Source organism: Neoarius graeffei, chromosome 4 (assembly GCF_027579695.1).
Source record: "Neoarius graeffei isolate fNeoGra1 chromosome 4, fNeoGra1.pri, whole genome shotgun sequence".
Taxonomy (NCBI): Eukaryota; Metazoa; Chordata; class Actinopteri; order Siluriformes; family Ariidae; genus Neoarius; species Neoarius graeffei.
The window spans coordinates 82,622,114-82,636,195 of record NC_083572.1 but is presented as its reverse complement, the minus strand read 5'-3'; the positions used below and the strand labels follow the sequence as shown (position 1 = coordinate 82,636,195).

The window sequence follows — 14,082 nt, the reverse complement described above, 5'->3', positions numbered from 1 at the left end:
ACTGTTATTTCTCATGAGTTTTACCAACAGTTTCTATTTTGATAATTGTTCCCCTTATCCTACTTCAATCACAGTCTAAAAACTGCACGTCACATATTTATGTTTTCTAAAGATACCGAAAAATTTAATGTGTTCTAACATTTCCAAACACCACACAATGAAGGGATTTTATTTGTAAAAGGTACAAACCTGGAAAACTGTGTCGTCAAAATCCGTGTTGCCATATTGTGCTTAAGCCCTCATCAACTATAGTACTTGTCTTTGAAGCTGATTGGGTAAAATGTGAATAACAACAATAACGTTTATTATTATTATTATTATTATCCATCCAGCCATTATCTGTAGCCGCTTATACTGTTCTACAGGGTCGCAGGCAAGCTGACTATGGGTGAGAGGCGGGGTACACCCTGGACAAGTCGCCAGGTCATCGCAGGGCTGGTACATAGACACAAACATTCACACCTACGGTCAATTTAGAGCCACCAATTAGCCTAACCTGCATGTCTTTGGACTGTGGGGAAAACCCATGCAGACACGGGGAGAACATGCAAACTCCACATAGAAAGGCCCTCGTCGGACGCTGGGCTTGAACCCAGGACCTTCTTGCTGTGAGGCAACAGTGCTAACCACTACATCACCATGCCACCCTTATTATTATTATTATTATTATTGTTGTTGTTACTGCATGTAGTGATAGTGCTTGGTGGTTTGTTCCATCTTACAAAAGACATGACACTTTAAAAGAACAGACCACATGTGGGGGAATAGTTGTCATATTCTCATGTCTCACTACCTCATGTGTCACTCACATTATCTCATCTCATCTCATCTCATCTCATCTCATTATCTCTAGCCGCTTTATCCTGTTCTACAGGGTCGCAGGCAAGCTGGAGCCTATCCCAGCTGACTACGGGTGAAAGGCGGGGTACACCCTGGACAAGTCGCCAGGTCATCACAGAGCTGACACATAGACACAGACAACCATTCACACTCACATTCACACCTACGGTCAATTTAGAGTCACCAGTTAACCTAACCTGCATGTCTTTGGACTGTGGGGGAAACCGGAGCACCCGGAGGAAACACACGCGGACACGGGGAGAACATGCAAACTCCGCACAGAAAGGTCCTCGTCAGCCACGGGGCTCAAACCCGGACCTTCTTGCTGTGAGGCGACAGCGCTAACCACTACACCACCGTGCCGCTCTCACTCACATTATCATTAACATTATCAAAATGACTAACATTATTCGGAAATGAAATGATTGGATAGGCTTTTTACAGCCATGCAACTGCCACAGATGACGAATCTGTTTCTTTTTATTGCCAGAACATTTGGTCTATTCATTGCTGTCTGGATGTAAAGAAAATTTCAAGAAATATAACGGGGTGGCACGGTGGTGTAGTGGTTAGCACTGTCGCCTCACAGCAAGAAGGTCTGGGTTCGAGCTCAGCGGCCGGCGAGGGCCTTTCTGTGTGGAGTTTGCATCTTCTTCCTGTGACTGTGTGGGTTTCCTCTGGGTGCTCCGGTTTCCCCGGCAGTCCAAAGACATGCAGGTTAGGCTAATTGGCGGCTCTAAATTGACCGTAGGTGTGAATGTGAGTGTGAATGGTTGTTTGTCTCTGTGTCAGCCCTGTGATGACCTGGCGACTTGTCCAGGGTGTACCCAACCTCTCACCCATAGTCAGCTGGGATAGGCTCCAGCTTGCCTGCGACCCTGTAGAACAGGATAAGCGGCTACAGATAATGGATGGGTGGGGGAATGCGTGTAAAAATTACCTACCCGGCATTTAGATTTGCAGGCTGCTTCGATACGGATTCTGGAGGAATTATCTGGCAACCCTACTCACTGTTGACTTTGCTGTTCAAGATGGCGGCGGCCAGTGCATGCCGTCTTACTGCAGTTTGCAGACAATTTCAAAACGTTGTTAAAATATCTTTGCCAAACAAAGCTCAATATTCATCACATACCTTGGTTAACTATCATTCCTGCCTACAAAGGTATTTATTTTATTATTGTTTAACTGCAAGCCATGTTTTGTTAGCACTAACCTTTATTAGCAAGGCAGGAAGCTGTAAGTGGGAATGGATAAGTGAGCAACATTAATAAACACTATTATGAGCTTATTAAGTGTCTTATCAACTTTTCCAGGCAAAACTACAATCTTTTTCGATTAAGCCATCCTGGACATGCTCGCCTTCTCCACACATCCAGCAGCAGATGGGGTCTAGAGGAATTCTTTGACCTGCCTGAAAACTGGGGAGAGACTACAGTTAAATCAGGTGCCACTCAATCTCCATCACTTTTACAAAACTGCTCAAGGTCTGATCTTTTACTGATCAGACTACATCTTGCTTATTTTTATTATTCTTTTTTTTAACCTATCGGTTTACTCGGCCTCTATTTCTGCCTTTTTATTAATTGCTTTTACCTGTGATGTTTAGGGACAGCAGTTTAAACACTTCATTGTATGACAGCTGATTTATGCTTTATTATCCACCATGACTGTTGTTTGTTTGTTTGAATTTTCCCAGGTTCTCCATGGACAGTCAAACAGCTTAGAGCAAAGAGTAATGAAGACTTGCACAAGCTGTGGTAACTTTTACATTTGATTCTACTTAAATTTCTAATAATCAGTCAATTTTAGATATTTTTTTTCAACCTGAGAGTTAAAACCAAATGTGACTCTCACTTACAGTGGAGTTCTGCAAGAGTGTATCAAGGACAACAGTGACAAACACAAAGACCTAGGTTTTAAAAGAACAACAACAAGCTAATAGGTTTATAAAGATTCTCTGTAAATGCTTTCAACTAGACCATTTAAAAATAATGCTAGTAATAAACATCTTTCAAGCTTCTTTTTGAAAGATGGAATGGGGAAGCTATGGCCTAATGGTTAGAGAAACAGCTTTGGGACCAAAAGGTTGCCGGTTTGATTCCCTGGACCAGCAGGAATGGCTGAAGTGCCCTTGAGCAAGGCACCTAACCCCCAACTGCTCCCCAGGCTGCTCTGGATATGTTGTACATCGCTCTGGTTAAGAGCATCTGCTAAATGACTGGAAACTTTTACTGTTACCTGCTCAAAATGGGCACCAACAGGTCTCATGATGGGAGGTGGGACTAGCAGCACTGCTTATTGCTGATTGGTTATGCATAATGTCTTATGGGTCATGTAACCCCAAACAAACTTAAAAAAAAATAGAATAAAAAGCCAACATGAGTCTGGTTTATTGGCAGTATGTTTGTGACTGCACAAGAAACATTTAATTTTCTTTCTCAGTCTACACAAACATTTTTAATGCAATAATACATTTTTAGTGTACGTATGATCCAGGGTGGCACGGTGGTGTAGTGGTTAGCGCTGTCGCCTCACAGCAAGAAGGTCTGGGTTTGATCCCCGTGGCCGGCGAGGGCCTCTCTGTGTGGAGTTTGCATGTTCTCCCCGTGTCCACGTGGGTTTCCTCCGGGTGCTCCGGTTTCCCCCACAGTCCAAAGACATGCAGGTTAGGTTAACTGGTGACTCTAAATTGACCGTAGGTGTGAATGTGAGTGTGAATGGTTGTCTGTGTCTATGTGTCAGCCCTGTGATGACCTGGCGACTTGTCCAGGGTGTACCCCGCCTTTCGCCCATAGTCAGCTGGGATAGGCTCCAGCTTGCCTGCGACCCTGTAGAAGGATAAAGCGGCTAGAGATAATGAGATGAGACGTATGATCCAAATTCCTGATGCTCACGTCAAATTTTGATGTCGGTGTTTACACTTTGAGAATCTAAATAACAGCCTCACTAAGCATGGAACACAGATTTCAGTAACATCATCATCTTAGGTGGGAGTGCTGCAGTGGCATTGAGTGAACTTTAAGGGGTTAACTGCCAAACGTTAATTACCTAAATTCATTTTCAGCTTGTTTTATGTGCGCGCGCACTACAGTTGTTTGCTGCACGCTTGTTAGGATGCATCCGTTAAATGTACCATTTTATAACTACATAAATGAAACTAAAGTCTGACAAAGTGTGCAGTACAGCACCACAGAGGGGTTTTAACTGGACGGAATTAATTTTTGATCATAAAAGAGCAAACATTGTGTTTACGCCGATCATTTCTTAATCCTATGATCATTATTTTCTGTGTCAGGTATGTTCTTCTAAAGGAAAAGAATATGTTGAATACTATAGAACAAGAAGCGAAACGGCAGTGTGTACCGATGCCAAGTCCAGAACGCATTAAGAAGGTGAGCTGCTATTTTAAAACCCTGATCAGTAAGGTTTTCACAGTATACCATCAGTGTGGTATTTTCTTCTGTTATCACCATTTCTCAACCACTTAAATGGCAATATACACTGTCTGGCCAAAAAAAGTCACCATTTGGATTTAAATAAGCAAGGATAATTACTGCAGTGATTTAACGTGTTTCAGTTGGCAACAATTCATTTAACCCGAACTGATGCAGTGAGTGGTTTCTCATTTCTTAAACAACCATGTCAGAAGACGTACTGTCGTTCTGGAAAAGTTGTTACTGTGTTTCAGAAGGGTCAAATTATTCGCCTGTGTCAAGCAAAAAAAAAAAAAAACAACAAGGAGATTGCTGAAATGACTGGAGTTGGGTTAAGAACTGTCCAACGCATTCTTATAACCTGGAAGGATAGTGGTGGGCCGTCAACTTCGCGGAAAAAATGTGGTCAGAAAAAAATCTTGACTGAGCATGATCAGAGACCACTTAAATGCTTAGTGAAGTCGAATAATAAAAAAATCGACAGTAGAACTTATGGCTGTGTTTAATAGTGAAAGTAAGAGCATTTCCATACTTGCAGTGTGATGAGAACTTACAGATTTGGGACTAAACAGCTGTGTGGCTATAAGAAAAGCACTTATTAGTAAGGCTAATCAGAAGAAAAGGCTTCAATTTGCTAGGGAGCATAAAGATTGGAGTCTGGAGCAATGGGTAAAGGTCATGTGGTTTGATGATTCCAGATTTACCCTGTACTTTAGTGATGGGTGTGTCAGGGTAAGGAGGGAAGTGCATGAAGCGATGCACCCATCATGCATAGTGGCCATTGTACAAGCCTCTGGAGGCAGTGTTATGATCTGGGGTTGCTTCAGTTGGTCAGGTCGAGGCTCAGCAATGTTATGGGGCAATAAAATGAAGTCCGCTGATGACCTGAATATACTGATGGATTTTTTTCTTCCCTGATGGCACTGACATAAAATTAGGGCTCAAATTATGAAAGAGGAATCATTTTCACACATGAATTGACCACCACAGGGTCCTGACATTGACACCACTGGAAGTCTTTGGGATGTGCTGGAGAAGACTCTCCCATCATCAAGACAAGATCTCGCTGACAAATTAGTACAACTCTGGATGGAAATAAATGTTGTGGTGATGTGTAAGGTGGTGGAAACAATGCCATGGCGAGTGTGCGCCGTAAGCAAAGCTAAAGGCTGTCCAATGAAATATTAGCTGACTTTTTTTTTTTTTTTGCTGGGTAGTGTATTTGGAGTTCATTAAAATGTATGTATTATTATTTATTCTGTTCAGCATCGATTTGGTTACTTTCATTTAATAAACTTGTGATGGCTCTCCTATAAAATCCAGTTATATTCTATAGATTTTTTTTCCTTTTAACTGTATAACGCCTCTTGCTTCAAAGTCAGCAATGGCAAAGGTAAGATGGAATGTGTGTATGCATCCTGTACGGATTTTACATGCAGACACACATTCAGAGCAGCCAAAGACCCCTTTAATATTAAAATATATAATACCGATCCAAATATTTAAATATTAGGCTCATTATTTAAATGTGCACAGTAATATTACAGTGATATTAGTCTCTCACACACAGTAGGATGTGCAGTGAAATGCTTTTTACAACTGGCCATGACACAAATAGAATTTACATAAACCAGAATTTACTTATATGCAAGTAGAAAAAGGTAATATACAACCCTGATTCCAAAAAAGTTGGGACAAAGGACAAATTGTAAATAAAAACGGAATGCAGTGATGTGGAAGTTTCAGAATTCCATATTTTATTCAGAATAGAACATAGATGACACATCAAATGTTTAAACTGAGAAAATGTATCATTTTAAAGAGAAAAATTAGGTGATTTTTAAATTTCATGACAACACATCTCAAAGTTGGGACAAGGCCATGTTTACCACTGTGAGACATCCCCTTTTCTCTTTACAACAGTCTGTAAACGTCTGGGGACTGAGGAGACAAGTTACTCAAGTTTAGGGATAGGAATGTTAACCCATTCTTGTCTAATGTAGGATTCTAGTTGCTCAACTGTCTTGGGTCTTTTTTGTCGTATCTTCCATTTTATGATGCGCCAAATGTTTTCTATGGGTGAAAGATCTGGACTGCAGGCTGGCCAGTTCAGTACCCGGACCCTTCTTCTACACAGCCATGATGCTGTAATTGATGCAGTATGTGGTTTGGCATTGTCATGTTGAAAAATGCAAGGTCTTCCCTGAAAGAGACGTCGTCTGGATGGGAGCATATGTTGCTCTAGAACCTGGATATACCTTTCAGCATTGATGGTGTCTTTCCAGATGTGTAAGCTGCCCATGCCACACGCACTAATGCAACCCCATACCATCAGAGATGCAGGCTTCTGAACTGAGCGCTGATAACAACTTGGGTCGTCCTTCTCCTCTTTAGTCCGAATGACACGGCGTCCCTGATTTCCATAAAGAACTTCAAATTTTGATTCGTCTGACCACAGAACAGTTTTCCACTTTGCCACAGTCCATTTTAAATGAGGCTTGGCCCAGAGAAGACGTCTGCGCTTCTGGATCATGTTTAGATACGGCTTCTTCTTTGAACTATAGAGTTTTAGCTGGCAACGGCGGATGGCACGGTGAATTGTGTTCGCAGATAATGTTCTCTGGAAATATTCCTGAGCCCATTTTGTGATTTCCAATACAGAAGCATGCCTGTATGTGATGCAGTGCCGTCTAAGGGCCCGAAGATCACGGGCACCCAGTATGGTTTTCCGGCCTTGACCCTTATGCACAGAGATTCTTCCAGATTCTCTGAATCTTTTGATGATATTATGCACTGTAGATGATGATATGTTCAAACTCTTTGCAATTTTACACTGTCGAACTCCTTTCTGATATTGCTCCACTATTTGTCGGCGCAAAATTAGGGGGATTGATGATCCTCTTCCCATCTTTACTTCTGAGAGCCGCTGCCACTCTAAGATGCTCTTTTTATACCCAGTCATGTTAATGACCTATTGCCAATTGACCTAATGAGTTGCAATTTGGTCCTCCAGCTGTTCCTTTTTTGTACCTTTAACTTTTCCAGCCTCTTATTGCCCCTGTCCCAACGATTTTGAGATGTGTTGCTGTCATGAAATTTCAAAATGTCTCACTTTCGACATTTGATATGTTGTCTATGTTCTATTGTGATACAATATCAGTTTTTGAGATTTGTAAATTATTGCATTCCGTTTTTATTTACAATTTGTACTTTGTCCCAACTTTTTTGGAATCGGGGTTGTAGATGGCAGCAGTCATATGGACTAAATTTAATATCTCGGATAGTGGATGGTGATTTCCACTACCGTACCAAATCAGACCCATGTGGGTCTCTAAACCCTTCTTTGAGAACCACCGATTTTAGAAAATAACCCAAGCTGCTGTTTTATTAGGTGAAAAGGTCAATGCAAAGGCTTGATGTCGTCGTGAAAGAGCGAGAAGACGCTCTCCGTTTACTACAGACAGGCCAAGAAAAAGGCAGACCTGGAGAATGGAGGAGAAACATTTTTGGCAAAACGTTCTGGTAAGCACTTGCTTTTTATCCTGATGATAAGCCTGCATTTGGAAATGGAAAGAGTGTAACATGGCATTTTTATGTTTATGAAATAGGTACCGTTTTAGAGAACATCCCATCCCCTGGTACATGAACAAGATCTACAAGAGGAAACGTTTCTATACACCATCATTTGTTGCCCCTTATATGAGGTAAGGCCAAAATCCTGGATTTAAACTGGTAAAATATTTCAGACTAGAGTACATGTGAATTATTATTATTATTATTAATTTTTTTTTTTTTGTAGGCTAAGTCTTGAGAAATACCTGAAGAGTAAGTCAAAGAGAGAAAGAAAAGAGAAACAGAAGCAGAAGAAACTGGCTGAGGTTTTCCCTAAAAAGACTGCACAGGCATGAGATGGCCTAGGATAAAAATGAATGTTGTGAAGTGTACAAACCCATTTCTTCATGTATGGGTTGATCTATGGCTTTTTATACTGGTGTTACCTTAGTAATGCAGATATGACGTCTTATTGCAGGTGCAGCACAGCATCTCAGTCAGGGCTTGCTTGGAGTAAAGCATTCAGTATTGACTGTATATATAGATGATCTCTGTGTTCTGAGTGCTATGTGAAAATCGAAATTGGCTCTGGAAAGACATCTGCTTAAATCTCAATTATTGATTTTTTTTTTTTTTTTTTTGGATGTCTTCTGCTGTTTGCTCTGGATTCATAAACTATACATCAATAATGTAAATTCCAATTGCATAATGATCTGTGATAAAGAAACTAACACAAAGCTGTCGCAAAAACCTTTATTTTTCAAAATGGCCAATCACTAAATAAAAACACAAGCGTTTTACTGTCCATATTGCTTACTTTAATCATTTTCTCTGCAGCCGACTTGAAGGATGGAGGATCACACGTAGTTTCTTGTACAGTATATGTGCCAAATAACATACCATTATTATCTAAAATACAGAACTAAATCTTTTCTCTGAATGGCCAAACGTGACACAAAACACAAGTATAGAAAAGACGGCGACTCTGACAATTATTACAGCGTTATAAAATCAAAAACATTTAATAAGAAAGCGGATCTAACATTTGTATAGTTTCAGTACAAGTGTCCATGATGTACCTGAGTCCACTATGAAGGCCTGCTCTACCAGAAGCTTTTTTTTTTCATTAAAGAATCAAAGGCAAAAAAAAAAAAGTCACTTGAGTTGGTCAAGGGCACTTCCTCTCTACACACTGCTTCCCTCCTTCCTCATACTCCTGCTTGGAAATCCACATTTGTTGAAAGGTTCCCTAAAAATGAAGATCACAAGTAATGATGAAAACTACAAAACAAGACCAGTTCTGGTGTATTTCTTCAATAAACTCACAGCACTGAATAAGTATGAAGCAGGTCCTCACCAGTGATGCCAGGATAGACCCTCCGATCCAGGCACTGAACCTGCGCTCTAGCGTCGTGTTGTTGGCTATTAACTTCAAGCGCATACTCTGCGAAGATAAAAACACTTTCATTGTGGTTGTGCTGTAAAAAGACTAATTAATAGGATGGCACAAAAAGTATTCTTTTTTTTTTTAAAGTTTCCCTAAGTGTTTGCTGTATACTTAAGCTTGTCTAGAATTTGAAAAAGACCTCTAGAAATAGAATTGCTCCACTGGTCTCAAATCGGTGTACACAGTCCTTAATTAGAAATATTTAAGAGGCTTGAGCATTTTATTCCAACAGTGTAATGCACCGATAGAACATCATTAAAATTACATAACTTGTTCGACAGGTAGTAAGAAATATGGAAAAAATACATAATAATTAACTAATGTTCACAATTTGGGACCATTTCCAACAATTCATCCTTTAAACAGATAAATATTTCAAAATAATCCGTGTAACAAAGGGCAAGGTGGGTAAAAATAATCAAAATCGGGGTCATGGTTAACAAATAAGGTGCAACTGACCACTAAACCAACATCAGCTACTTCTAACGATGCAGTTTTAACACCATGCACTCTGGGACAAAAACAAATAGGCACAGCTAATTTAAAAAAAAAAAAAAAGAGCTTTTTTAGCATTTTGAATCTGATTGGATTGACATTTTTGGTCATTTTTCTATAAAATCAGCTCTGATAGTTGTGCCAGCTGCAAGGCAAATCACAGAGTTATATTAATGCACTCATTTTAATATGTTATTGTTTCTATAGTAACATCTCATACTATTCATCAGGACTCATATGATGGATGTTCCACATAATCTAAGCCTAATACTAGACATTTCTATCCTGGATGAAACAAATCGCAACATTTTGTGCATAGATTACATATAGATTCATGCAACAGAACAAACCGGCGGCGTCTTCTGAGACAGTTCTCTGTTTAGTCTGTCTGTAAATCCTTGGATGAGAGTGTTTCCTCCTGTAACTATCACACTGCCATACAGACCCTGGAAGGAAAAAAAAAAGAACAACAACAAATGCTGTCAGGATCTACTCAAAACTAATCAATCAAAGGGTCCTTTGACACAGTGTTAAGTGTGTTTGAATTGAGCCCTGTTGTGTTTTCCCCCTCAGTGCAGCAGGTAGGAACACAGCAATCACACACAGACACCAAAACAACTGTCCAAGAGCAGCTGAGCAATGTGGAAAACAAAATGAAGTTCACCATACCGAGAAAGTGATTTGATTATGAATTGACTCAACTGCAGAAAGTGGAAAAATATAAATTTTTTTTTGATAGATGTGTGCTTTTAAACTGAGCCAAGAAACAGCTATAGTGCTGCAGGAATGGACAAACAAAAAGAGAAAAAACTGGATGCGATACACAATTATTATACATACAGGACACTTTTTCGATGGAATAAAAAAAAAAAATTTATTCTATTCCCTTCTCGCAGGTTTTCATTTATTTGATTTGATAGCATGGGCGGCACGGTGGTGTAGTGGTTAGCGCTGTCGCCTCACAGCAAGAAGGTCTGGGTTTGAGCCCCGTGGCCGACGAGGGCCTTTCTGTGCGGAGTTTGCATGTTCTCCCCGTGTCCGCGTGGGTTTCCTCCAGGTGCTCCGGTTTCCCCCACAGTCCAAAGACATGCAGGTTAGGTTAACTGGTGACTCTAAATTGACCGTAGATGTGAGTGTGAATGGTTGTCTGTGTGTCAGCCCTGTGATGACCTGGCGACTTGTCCAGGGTGTACCCCGCCTTTCGCCCATAGTCAGCTGGGATAGACTCCAGTTTGCCTGCGACCCTGTAGAACAGGATAAAGCAGCTAGAGATAATGAGATGAGATGAGATTTGATAGCATGCAATATTATATCGCTTATCCTACATGTATTACGTCACTCTGCCCAATGGAGAATGAGCGTTGAATATGGGTTACGATACTGCATGGTTGTCAAGACAACATGACGTCCCATGTCGGAGACGTAAAACTTCCACGCTAGCAAGTGACTGTGACAATTTGTAAACAAACATGGCCGCCAGGTTTGCTTCATTAAATATGGAAGATTTTGAAAGAGAAGGACACGTGGAACACCCGAAAGGAATGTGTATGCATAATCATAATAATAATAATGGCTTTTTTCATGGTATATCAGATATATTCCATTCAGCTACTCATCTTTAACTCGTTCAGTATCCTGCTAGCTGAATGGAATATACCTGGTATACCACTCAATGCCAGACAATATTATTTAAATGTTTTAAACTAGTTTGTGACATTGTTATTACTTCTGCCAACTTTGTTGGAAGAAGTTATTTTTCGCCTCTGTTTGTTTTTCTGTTCCCAATGTAACTCCAAAAAGCAGTGAACGGATTTTGATTAAATTTTGAGGAAAGGTGAGCGATGGGCCAAGGAACAACTGATTAGATTTTGATGCAAATCTGGATATTTATGTGGATCCAGGATTTTTTTTTTTGCCTGTTCCCAACAAAACTCAAAAAGTAGTGAACGAATTTTGATGAAATTTGGTGTACAGCTTTCGTGTTATCCTAGGTTCAAGTCATTTGATTTTGATGTTGATAATATGTGACTTGGTGGAGGTATGAGCTCTACCAAGTGCCCTTCCAGTTAGTTTTCCATGCTAAGATGGTTTTGGAGTTTCTATGCATATTTCACAATGGTTTGTTTGTTTGTTTTCTGACCAGTGAATGAAAACTTTTACAAATATGTTTGGATTTGTACAACTACACGTCCCTCAGATAACATCTTTTTTGCTTTCTGGTTCCTTTAATTATGTGAGGTGTAAACAAACATTCATATTTTTGATGTTATATCACTTTGATTCAGATCAACAGGTATGAAAATGCCCAAAGTATCAAAGCAATTTTGGATTTCTATCCAATCTGGTCATTGTCAATTCCCTCCTGTTTACCATTTTTCTCTTATTACACAACAGCTGATTTACCAACCAGGGAAGATGAAAACAAACTTTCTCCGAGACGTGAACCAAGCCACGGCATTTTTGTCAGCCGCTGTTCATCGTATCATCATAGGACAGATAAACCTGTCTAGAGGAGAGTGCTAACTGTCCTACTCGGTATGCACGAGCTAAAAGCCCAACTGCATAGTGTCTCTCTGATCAACAGGGAAAGAGGAGGAAGGCTAATTATGCTTCCATGGATTCCTGGGTGTTCATGATCTCCTGATCAAAAATTTTTCCCACTTTGGGGACCCTTTTTATGTTGTAGAATGTAAAAAGCTCTTACTGGTCGTATATCAACGTCACACATGCCAACACTAGTGGTCACAACATGGCCTACTCCCAGCATGGTGTTTCCTGACAGGCCCTATAAACACACAACCACAAACAAACACACACAGTGCCCCTTAAGATATAATACTTTATGTAGAAAGAAACTGTAATCACAGGGAGAACTGTTTAATACTTCTTACCTTTGCATTAGAAGGGTCAAAAAGCCCCTCAGGAATCTTCAGTCGTTCAGCTCCGAAGTCACAGTTGTAGCCATTAGGGAGCTCATAGTGAACAGTCGGCATCTGAGCAGCCACCCTGCAAAGGCAACAAAACCACAATGATAGATTTCTCTTCCTCCAGGTATAAACTCCCTCCTTGCTCATGCTGTCTAGATTTTAAACACAGTCACCAGCTAATTACAACCCCAATTCCAAAAAAGTTGGGACACCGTGTAAAACAAATAAAAGCGGAATGTGAAGATTTGCTAATCATGGAAACCCTATATTTCACTGAAAACAGTACAAAGCCAACATATCAAATATTGAAACTGAGAAACTTTGTTTTTTGAAAAATGTATGCTCATTTTGAATTTGATGTCAGCAACATGTTTCAGAAAAGTTGGGACAGAGACAACAAAAGACTGAAAAAGTTGCATAATGGTAAAAAAAAAGTAATTTGGTTAATTGGCAGCAGGTCAGTAACATGATTGGGTATAAAAAGAGCATCTCAGACAGGCGGAGTCTCTCAGAAGTAAAGATGGGGAGGGGTTCACCGCTCTGTGAAAGATTGCATGGGCAAACAGTGCAACAACTTAAGAATAACGTTCCTCAATGTAAAACTACAAAGAATTTGGGGATCACATCGTCTATGGTACATAACATCATTAAAAGATTCAGAGAATCTGGAGAAATCTCTGTATGCAAGAGACAAGGCTGAAAACTGACATTGGATGCCTGTGATCTTCAGGCCCTCAGGCGACACTGCATTAAAAGCAGACACGTGCCTGTAGTGGAACTCAATGTATGGGCTCAGGAACACTTCAGAAAACCATCATCTGTGAAAACAGTTCATTACTACATCCACAAATGCAAGTTAAAACCAGATATAAATAATATCCAGAAACACCACCACCTTCTCTGAGCCCGAGCTCTTTTACGATGGAGTGAGGCGAAGTGGAAAATTCTCCCGAGGTCTGAGGAATTAAAAGTAGAAATTCTTTTTAGAAATCATGAACACCATGTTCTCCAGGTTAAAGAGGAGAGGGACCATCCAGCTTGTTATCAGTGCACAGTTCAAAAGCCAGCACCTGTGATGGTATGAGGGGGCATTGGTGCACATGACATGGGGAGCTTGTACATCTGGGAAGGCATCATTAATGCTGAATGATATAAATATGTTTTTCAGAGTAATATGCTGCCATCCAGACAAAATTTCTCTCAGGGACGTCCTTCCTTCTTTCAGCAAGACTGCTTTCTGCACATATTAAAACTGCATGGTTCCACAGAAAAAGAGTCCAGGTGCTAAACTGGCCTGCCTGCAGTCCAGACCTGTCTCCCATTTAAAACATTTGGCGCATTATGAAGCGCAAAATATCACAAAGGAAACCCCGAACTGTTGCGCAAC

At 40.3% G+C, this 14,082-nt stretch overlaps 2 protein-coding genes across 2 annotated transcripts in view; one reads left to right on the top strand and one right to left on the bottom strand.

Annotated features, from left to right (window-relative positions):
• The first annotated feature begins 1,867 nt into the window (after window positions 1–1,867).
• Window positions 1,868–8,631, top strand: mrpl47 (mitochondrial ribosomal protein L47). Its single transcript, XM_060919850.1, has 7 exons — window positions 1,868–2,002; window positions 2,154–2,284; window positions 2,537–2,597; window positions 4,136–4,232; window positions 7,666–7,796; window positions 7,883–7,978; window positions 8,074–8,631. Exons 1-7 carry the CDS (start codon window positions 1,872–1,874, stop codon window positions 8,180–8,182), a joined length of 756 nt encoding a protein of 251 aa, XP_060775833.1. The 5' UTR covers window positions 1,868–1,871; the 3' UTR covers window positions 8,183–8,631.
• actl6a (actin-like 6A) overlaps window positions 8,566–14,082 on the bottom strand; it is a 24,688-nt gene continuing 19,171 nt past the window's right edge. The window contains exons 10-14 of the mRNA XM_060919849.1: window positions 12,660–12,774; window positions 12,473–12,553; window positions 10,119–10,214; window positions 9,184–9,270; window positions 8,566–9,075 (exon numbers count right to left, since the gene is read on the bottom strand). Of these exons, the coding sequence (XP_060775832.1) occupies window positions 8,995–9,075; window positions 9,184–9,270; window positions 10,119–10,214; window positions 12,473–12,553; window positions 12,660–12,774 (460 nt within the window). The 3' untranslated portion in view covers window positions 8,566–8,994. The remainder of the gene's footprint in view (window positions 9,076–9,183; window positions 9,271–10,118; window positions 10,215–12,472; window positions 12,554–12,659; window positions 12,775–14,082) is intronic.